General features: G+C 59.7%; 1 protein-coding gene across 1 annotated transcript; it reads right to left on the bottom strand.

Annotated features, from left to right (window-relative positions):
• Positions 1-351: 351 nt before the first annotated feature.
• EVA1B (eva-1 homolog B) lies at positions 352-1957 on the bottom strand. The gene is made up of 3 exons (XM_029949353.1): positions 1789-1957; positions 1286-1389; positions 352-1050 (listed from the first exon to the last, which is right to left on the bottom strand). The coding sequence occupies exons 2-3, from the start codon at positions 1350-1352 to the stop codon at positions 620-622; spliced, it is 498 nt and encodes a 165-aa protein (XP_029805213.1). The 5' UTR covers positions 1353-1389; positions 1789-1957; the 3' UTR covers positions 352-619.
• Between the last annotated feature and the right edge of the window lie 7790 nt (positions 1958-9747).

Raw genomic sequence — 9747 nt, 5'->3', positions numbered from 1 at the left:
CCTGGTGTGTGTGCGTGCGTGCCTGCGTGCTTGCGTGTGTGTGTGTGTGTGTGTGTGTGTGTGTGTGTGTGTGTGTGTGTGTGATTGCAGTGATGCATGATCGCAGAGCATCTGTAATGTATCTGTGAGGAAGGAATGCGAGTGATAACTTGTCTGCGCGTGAGGCTGCGAGGTGGTGGAGTGTTTTTGCAGTCTGTGAATTGAATGCAAGCATGTGTGCTGAGATATTGGGTGGGTAGATGGAGGTGGTCAGCCTGGCAAAAGAGTCGAGTGGGGTCTCAACCCTGGGGCCCCCTGCACGACAGGAGCCTGGGGGACATTGGGGGCAAGAGTCACAGAGGGAGACTGAGGCACTGAGAATGCCGTTTTCATTGGTCACGTCATCTCTTAACTGGTCCCAGAGGGGCTAGGGATCCTGTGTCCTATCCTTCTCCAAGGGGTTTCTGGGTAGGACTGGGGGTCCGGGAAGGTGGGGATCCATGCGCAATAGCACTGGGGGAGCTGTGGGGGTGGGGCCTCCATAGCACCACAGGCAGGGGCCGTCCCAATGTCCTGGGGCAGTTCTGGGTTCATACCCCTGTCCAGTACTCAGAGTGCCGTACAGCGGGAGCCGGGCCAGTCAGTAATAGTGCATACGACCCAGGGTGCCTGTGGCCGTGGAGCTGGGCCCCAGCGTGCCCGTACCCAGCAGGTCCGGCTGTCCGGTGCGCCAAATCTCCCTCAGGATCCGTTCCCGCTCTTCCAGGCGCTGCGCCCGCTCCAGCTCCTCCGCCGACGTGAAGACGTTGACGCTCAGGGGCCCGTCGGGCTCGGTGGATAGCTCTGGGCCGGGCAGCGTGTCGTCGGGGCCCAGCCTCGTCACTGTGTCCTCTTCGTCTTCATCGTCGTCCTCGGGCTCCAGGGTGCTGCTGCGGGGGTCCCGGCGCGGGGCAGGGGGCCGGGGCCGCGGGCGGGGCGCACAGGAGATGCTGATGACTAGTAGGCACAGGGTTAGCAGCAGGCCGAAGCAGACTCCCAGCACGAAGTAGAGGCCAAAGCTCTCTGGGTTAGCTGGGGGTCAGAGAGTAGAAGTCATGCAGGAGCCCCGGCTCCCTGACGGGTGGAAGTCATGCCATTTCGGAAGGACCCCAGTCTAAGCTGGGGGGCCAAGGACAGTACCCCTTATTTGAAAGGTAGTAGGTCACAGTCCTCGGGCAATGGGGGGCAGGGAGGTGGGGAGGGAAGGGGTGGAGTAGGGCCTCAGAGGGGCAGGGAGGGGCCCACGCCCCCCAGGGCCCGCCCTCACCGCGGATGTGTGCGTAGGCCGCCAGGCTGTTGCTGAGCAACTCCATGTCCCTTCGGGGGGCATCCATGCTGCTTCGGGGGCGGTAGGGCAGCCCCCCTGTCAGCCTGCGAGGTCAGCAAGGTCAGATCCCAATCCCGAGCCTGACCCCGCTTCCTGCGGGCAGCTCCTCTCTCTGGAAGAGCAGCCCTAGGGTCCACCTTGGAGAGAGCAGCTCCCTAACTTTGTTACAGACCTGGGCCCTGCCTGCGGGGGTCCTTTCCCCTGGGCGCAGACGACCCTCTAAGTTGATGGGTTAAGGGACTGGGCTGTAGAAGACGCCGTCCCCGCGCGGGGTCCCCAGCCGAGGCCCGGTTGCGCCGTCCCGGTAGTGGGATGGAGGAGAGCGACGCGAGTGCCTTCCCCACTCACTCCCAGGGCGGGTTCCCGGGAGGGGAGGCCGCCTCCTTCTCCCATCCAGCCCGCCCCACGGGGACCCGCCGGCCAGGAGGCCCCGGCTCGCTCACCGTCAGCGCCCGCTTCCCCGCTGCCGGCCCCGGCGCGTCCGGCCGCCGCATACACCCTGGACCCGGCCGCTCCCGCCCCGTCCGGTCCCGGCCGCCCAGCCTGCCCCTCTCGGCTCCCAGGCCGCGGCAGCGCCGGCCGGACACGGGCCGCTGGACCAGCGGGCGGAAAGTTTCCTCGGAGGAAAGGGGCGGGACGGGGCGGGGCGGGGGGAGGCGGGGAGGAAAAGGGCCGGGAGAGGAAGGGGAGAGGAGCGAGCGCCTGGGAGGAGGGGGAGCGAGGCCCGCCGGCTCCCCCACAGGAAACCACTGGGGAGGCTGGTGGCAGGGTCCCGCCCCCAAGCTACTAATAACAAAAATAATGATAGGATGGAGTTCAGCCTAGGTGCCAGACAGTGTGTGTGTGCCCTTTATAATATTCTTTCATTTAATTCTAACAACCCTGTAACGTGAGTACCACTGTCGCCACTTGGCAGATAAGTAAACTGAGTCACGGAGAGATTGAAGATTTTTCCCAAACGGTCAAGATTTGAATCCACTGCTCTCTGCCCCTGGAGCTCATAACCCCGTCTCTACTCCTTGCTCTTCCTCCCCAGAGGCCCCCCTCGCCCAGGGAAGACTTCCCCCTTTCCCTAGTCCTCCCCCAGATCCTCAACTTAAAACGGACACGGGGCCCTCATGCCCTCCCCCCAGGGCCCCGGCTGGGTGAGTGTGTCCAGCTGGCAGAGCTCTTGTCACGCAGGGTTAATGAATGCTGGACTCGGGCTGGGAGCCAGGGGCCGCCGGCCTTGCAGAGTCCAGCCTGGAACTCCCGGTCCCCTGTGCCCTCCTGCACCGGAGCAGGCGGCCGCGATGCATGTGGCTCCTGGATAAACCTGCCGATGCGCGCGCATCCCTGTGCGCCTGGGCTCAGGGCTTAAGCGGGCAAGGTGCTGTGTGATCGTGTGTGCAGCCTGGGTCTTCTTCCTGCTCAAACTCTCAGCCCCCCCCCCCCCCCCCCCCCCCCCCCCCCCCCCGCTCTGCTGGGCCCCCCTTCCTGTCTGGGGGCTTGGGGTGAGGGGGAGGCCTTCTTGGCGGGAGCCTCAGAGAGGAGGAGGGAAGGAAGGGGGAGAGGAAATTGCAGACATAGCTGAAGGCTCGGCCTGAGGCTTGTGGGCTGGTGACCCCCCTCTTTGTCCAGGCTGGAGACCCCCTACTCCCATTCCGGAACTGGGTTCAAGCAGAGGGCAGATCTTGATGGAGAAAGGGAAGACTGGCTCCTATGGGTGTGGGAGAGGAGTCCTGGGTGTTTTGTGTGATGTGTGTGGAGGCATTTCTGCCTGTATCTGTATATGTGAACGTCCATTTTCGTGTTGTATCTCCTGCCTTCATGGAAGGGACTTGAAGGCGGAGAGACAGACATTACAGGATAAAGGGAGCCTTGTTGCTAAGGCTCTGCGGGTGGTGGAGAACACCCGGGGGCACAGGAGGCATCCTGGCAGGAGTGAGGACCAGCTCTGAGGTGGGAGTGCCTTGGGGTGCAGTGGAGGGTACTTGGATTTATTGTCAGTGTGGTGGGGAACCCTGGGAGTCTCAGGGGAATGTCAGGGTTCCTGATGTGCTTTGGAGAGACCCCTGTGGGGGCTCTGTGTAGGATGGGCCGCCGCAGGGGAGCAGTGAGCCACTGCACCCATCTGATCCAACAGCGCCCAGGGTTTGGCCTGGAAGGCCCCTTGGAGGAGGTGAGGGCATCACCCTCAAGTGGTCTTTGGGAGGCTTTCAACAATCCCTGCATTGGATGTGGACAAGAGGGAAAATGTAGGAGGACGGCTTGATGCTGGGCCTGAACACCCGAGGGCAGCTTATTTGGGGAGCAAGTTTGGGAGAATCAGTTTCACGTTAGATTGTTAGATCTGAGATGTGCCCCACATACCTGGGGCAGGTGGCAGAGTGCGGAAGCTGCCAGGAGTCTGGGCGGGATGTGTGTTTGAGAGCCCTCAACACAGAAGATGGATTGAACACTCCGAGAGGGGCTGGGATCCCCTCTGGGGCAGGGAGGGAAGAGTAAGCCGTGAAGTTGCAATCTTGAGGGCTGCCAGGAGGAGGAGTCAGGACAGACCAGTGAGGTGGGAGAGCCAGCTAGGACTGGCAAGATCAGCCATGTTACACTGAGCAGAGGTGAGGGTGAGGCCAGAATCCAACCACTGGCTGTGGTATTGGTGGGTTCCCACGGGTTTCAATGCCCACCACCCATGTGAATACTGGTGTGTGCAGCAGCAGTGATTCTGTGACCGACCCTGTGTGTTGAGGACTTTGTGCCTCCGTGTGCTGGTGCTTCCATTTGCACCTGTCTTCAGGCACGCCTCCTGGCTCTGTGAGGGCACTATCCGATTTGGGATAAGTTTGTGTTAGGCTGTGTTGTGCAGATCTCTGGGGATCGCTCCCTGCGGACACAGGGGTCTGTACTTGGGTTGCTGTGTGACATGTGTTTGGAGTTGGTCGGGCATGATGCAGCCCTGGTGAAGCCGGTGGCTGTGCTGGAGCAGAGCGGGGGTTGAGATAGTTCCTGGTCCCGAGGCGCTGCCTTCCGGAGGGGGATGCATGGGGCCAAGCCAGGCCCGGTGGGAAAAGGAGCAGCCTTGCCCTGGAGGTTCAAAAGAGGCCCAGGGTTGCTCCTGGAGGCCCTGGGCGATGTGCCCAAAGGCCATCCCCGCAGCCCCCATGCCCTCCTGGCCACCTGCCTACCTGCATTTGTTTTTTGCCCTGCTCCGCCCGCCAGCCCATCCGTGGGTATTCCCAGCCGCCCGCCTTCCTGTTGTGCTGCCTGGATCTCTCCTTACCTATCGCTCACCTGCCTGGCTTGCATCCCATCTATCCACCTGCTGACTTCCTGTCTGCCGGCATTTGTCATGAGGCATGCCCACCTGCCTGTGTGTTGGCTGCCTCGCTGCTTTCAAGTCAGCCTATGACACCTGAGATTTGTCACCTTGGGAGGCACAGAGAGTGATCTGAAGATGAGAAACACAGGAAAGATAGGTCTTTTTCTTTTCCCTTTGATGAAAGAAGTTAAGACAGTTCTTTTTCCTTTTTAAATTGTTTTCATGTTTCTTAGAGAGAGAAAGGGACGGCATGTGTGTGCACACAGAAGGGGCAGAGAGAGGGAGAGAGAGAATCCCTTGCAGGCCCCTCACTGTTAGCACAGAGCCTGATGCGGGGCTCGATCTTGTGGATCTGTGAGATCATAATCTGAGCCGACTGAAACCAAGAGTCAGACGCTTAACCAACTGAGCCACCCAGGCGCCCCAAGACGGGTCTGGATGGGAGGTCAGGGGACTGAGAGGTCCCCTGCCTCTGGGAGGGATCTCAGGGGGGCTGGCATATTCAAAGCCCCATGCAAGACAGGACTCTGCTCCCTCCCCCAGTGGCCAAGCTGGGGGTTGGCCTCGCCTGCTCTATTCCTGACACTGGGGGCCTCCCCACTGAGGGGTTCGGGAGCTGATTAGGTCTAGCCAGAGGGGAGGTGACCAACTCATGGCCTCCTTAGACATAGCCAGTCCTCTGAATGCCCCTTGGCCCCTGGGGCAGCTGCTGGGAAGAGGGCACAGTGAAGTCTGCACAATGAACAGTCACAGTTACGGATACTGAGTGCCCTCCCGGTACCTGGTACTGGGCTAAGTGCTACATATGTGCACTTAGTCTTTTAGATCCTTCCGGTAACCCTCGGTAGTTTGTAGAATGACTCCCATTTTACAGGGGAGTAAAGTGAGGTTCAGGTTAAGCATATATGTGTGGTCACGTGGCTGTAAGGGATGGGGTCTGTATTTGAACTTCAGAGCCTAAGCTCCCAACAAGCCTTCCATGGGGCCATTCTAGATCATGACTCTCCACCCAGTCAGAAAAGCTGCCTTTTCATGTTACTTTGAATTGCTCCTTTTATGCCCTTGAAAGGAAATTTCCGGCTAATATACCCACCTCCACATCTAATGAAAACTACAACATAACATAAAGGAAATAAAAAGTAATGTTGTATTATTTGTGACATGGTCAATTGCCGGGCAGGTGATAGCTCTGAGTGCAGACAGCTCTGAGGCACTGGGACATTGCAGTGGTGTCACTGTCTGAAACGGCAAAGGGCTCTTGGTAAAGTTCTGAACTAGACAGTGCAGATTTCCTCCCCTCTTACGCAGAAGCTGCGTTCCCAGAAGATTCAGCATCTGTGTCTCCCAGTCCTTTGTGTTTACCTATAAAAGGGAGTTACATTCTTGGCTCTGGTCATTGTAAACAGGTTTTTACTCATGTCCGTAAGCCAGCACCCCCGTCATTCTGATAAGCTCCCCCCAATCCCCACACCCCCCATGGATGCACATAAAAGAGCTCAGCCTCTGAGTAGGGAAGACAGATGCAATCAATAATTGGATGTATGATCTAATACCAGGCCGATAAGCACAATGGAGAAACACAAAGCAGGGTAAGGGGCTAGAGAAGGCCAGGCGTTCAGGAGCAGCCTCTCAGAGGAGGGGACATTTCGAGCAGAGGGAAGCCAGGGACGGAACCATGTAAGTATCTGGGACAAGAGCCTTCCACAAGTAATAGCCCATGCGAAGGCCTGGATGCGGAACCCTCCTAGGTGATCAGCAAGGAGCCCCGTGTGGCTGGCATAGGGAGTGAGGAGGGGTGTGGCCCACAGGTTAGAGAGGGAGGCCAGGTGGAGAGCCCTGTGGTGAGGAGCTTTCCAAGACAGACCTCTGGATGTTTCCCTGCATGGGACGGAAGCCATCAGAGGTGTGTCAGCAGGAGGGGCACAAAGTCGGTCTTCCCGAAGGCCCATTCTGGCTGCCATGTGGCCCCTGGGCTGTTGTAGGGGAAGGGTAAGAGCAGGGAAAGCAGGAGGCAAGGGGGTAGGGGGCGCTGGGAGACGTGGTCAGATTCTGCCCGGGCGGGTGACAGGACTAGCAGTGGGCTGGCCATGGGGTGGGAGAGGAGGGGCATGAAGTCAAGGTAAACTTGGCTTTGGAGCCTGAGCGACTGAGTGAGGCACCGAGAGTCCATTCCCTCCCTTCCCGACCTCAGAGAGCTGGGCAGCTCCAGCCTGTCTTCCCTGAAGATCCCGAGACCGAGGTGGCTGACTCCGATAGAATATCTCTCAGTTCTTGCTGGACTTCTCAGGAGCATAGGAGGCTGTCGATCACCCTCTACCTTTCTGGTACTTTCCCTTTCTGTGGCTTCCAGGGCTCACAAAAAGCCCGAGGAGCCATTGAGTAAGTTTAGATCAACGAACCAACAGTTCTGGGGTGCCAGCTGCACACCAAGCCGGTTCTGGGGAAGGGACACCTCAGGACACAAAACAGAGTCCCTGCCTGTGTTGGCGAGTGGGAAGCCCAATCCCCACATGTGCCCAGGAGATAGCTGGTCACGGAACTGAGGCTGATCGAGTAGGGGGGACAGAAAGGAGGTGGACACGGAGGCGAGGTCTCAGCTGGCCATGTGCAAGCGTGCCTTCTGGCCGTGCGTCCACGACAGCTGGACGGCAGAGTTGTGGGTCAGGGAGGTGGCGGCCGCTAGGCTGCTGGGTGGGCGTGGCAGAGGGTCTCTGGAGAGACCCAGCCTCTTCTCGCTCTTGCTGTGAGGATGCTTGACTGGGAGGGGGGCCCTCTGCGTGGAGCTCTGCTCCTTTTGGGGCCCTGGGGCTGTGTGTGGGTTCCCCGACATAGAAATGGGTCTTCAGGGGCACTGGGTGTGCCGGGAAGGGCTGCCCACCTCCAGCGTCACTGCCCCAGTGCACCATCGGCCAAGTCTAAATTTAGACAAAGGAAGGAAGGAAAGCAGAAAGGAAGGAAGGAAGCCCCAAGGCTTCCTATAGAAGGGAGCAAGGGGGAGGGCAGTGCAGGGAAAGGCCTGCCTGGCCCTTCTGACCCCAGCTGCCCGGGATGCCCATGTGGGTGCATGGGTGGGTGGGCAGGCTAGCCGGCCAGGTTCCCCCAGCCCCAAATAGGGGCTTGGCAGGGAGAGAGGTCAATGCTGTCAGCCGCTGCCACTCCGGGACCCCTCCTGCCTGCCTGGGTGCTCGATGGGGGTGTGCACCAACAGGTTGGGAGACTGCAGGGTAGTTCTGGTCCCCCCATCAAGGTAGTGGCGCTGGCAGGGCGGCTGGTGGTGGTGGTGGGGGTGCTGTCCCTGGGGGCAGAGCTGCAGGAAACCTGGCTGGGGCGGGAGGCACACACACAGGGGAGAAGGGCAAGAACAGCAGACGGCACAAGCCACACGGGCTCCAGGTCAGGAAGTTTTATTGCTGACATGCAGGAAGAGTCCCCATGTAGTACAAAAATATGTCTTTATACAAACTTTTTTGTGACTTTTTCTGTTTTGTTTTGTCTCTTTACAACAGGACCTCTCAGTGTGTGACGCCGCCCAGTGAGGGCCGGCCCAACCTCCTCCTGTTTGCTTTGCCATGAACCCAATCAGACCCACAGGCTGACCTGGAGGCCCAGCCTGTCTGATCAGGCTCTGCAGACCCGGAGGGTATTGCTTTGAAAAGGAGGAGAGAGCCCACACTTAGCCAGAAGGCCCGGAGGGTCTGGGCAGGCCACTGGGTGGGGGCCCGGCTGAGACCCTCGAAGGAGGACAATCACAGAGGCTGGGAGCCCTAGGCCAGACTGTGTTTCCACTCCCTTGGGAGACTTCTTTTTGAAATAAATATAGAAAAGAGGACATCCCCCGCCCCCGTGGCACGACACCCTGGCTCTCAGCCGCTGGCCAGCGGAGGAGGCAGAGCTGGGTGCCCAGGGGGAGTAAGTGCTGGGCTCAGCGGGCTCCCACAGACCCATGGAGGCAGAGGCATGAGGCGCCCAAGTGCTGGGGTGGGGGCATGGGGGAGGAAGGGGCATGGGCGGCCCTGCTACTGCTGGCAAGAGGTGGCCCCATTTTTTCCAGATGGGGAAACTGAGGCACAAGGAGGTTTGGGAACTTGCCCAAGTCACTCACAGTGAGTCAGCTTTTGGGGAGGGGGCAGCTCACACTCTGGGAAACAAGGTCACACAGGCCGCGGTCACGTCCCCACTGGGGAACGAGAACAGACAGGAAGGGCCTGAGGGGCCCAGGGCTGCCTGGAGGTGCACACTCAGCCTTTCCGAGGAGGGGGGCCTGGAGGGGGACAGGCCAGAGGAGGGGCCTTTGCTTGGCACTGGGCAAGGCCAAGTGCAAGAAGGAAGAGTGGGAGGGAAGGGCATTCTGGTGAGAACAGTGTTCTGGCAAGACGGGCATCCACTTCAAAATCTCGGCTCAAAAAGGGCAACAGGGCTGTTCTCAAGCCAGTCAGACCCCCCAGTGTCTATAGCTCTCCCCACAAGCCCCACAGCCTCCCACGAAGGGCCCGGCCAGGGTCTGCTGGGAGAGACACCCTATCCATTATGAGGCAAGGACAGGAGGGGAGATGTCCCCACTGTTCCATGAACACAGAGGGGTGCGGGGAGCAAGAGGGCATGCGGGCAGGGCCCTGTGCTCACGGATAGCCCGGCACGCCCCTCCCCTTCCTGCCACCAGGCACCCCTTTCACATCTGTCATCGTCACCTCGGTACCACGGTGAGGGGCGCAGAAGGAAACCAGGGTTAACGCGACGGCGTACAGCACCTCAGAGAAGCCACTGAGATGGGAGAAAGAGAGAAAGTCTAGAAAGGCCTCCCCATCACCAGAAACAGGAGGGACCGGTGGGCTGGAGGTGGAGGGGCTGGCAAGAGGGGGCTTCTGAGCCTGGGGGGCGAGGAGAGGGCCCATCTTGGGGGCGGTGGACTCCCTGCTGTCCAGCCAGGTCAGGGGGGGCAGGGAGTGGCCACGGATGGAGCCACCTAGAGAAGTTGGTTTCAGTACAAAAATAAATATATCTGAATTCTGCTTAAGATGAGGTGAAGGTTTTCCAAAGCTTGGACTGAGGGGCCTGGGGTCAGAAGGGGAGGGATGGAAACAGACTGCGGGGGGGGGGGGCCGGG

This window comes from Suricata suricatta, chromosome 8, assembly GCF_006229205.1.
Source record: "Suricata suricatta isolate VVHF042 chromosome 8, meerkat_22Aug2017_6uvM2_HiC, whole genome shotgun sequence".
In the NCBI taxonomy this organism is placed as follows: domain Eukaryota; kingdom Metazoa; phylum Chordata; class Mammalia; order Carnivora; family Herpestidae; genus Suricata; species Suricata suricatta.
Note: the sequence above shows the minus strand (reverse complement) of the source record. Positions and strands in the feature narration are given on the sequence as shown.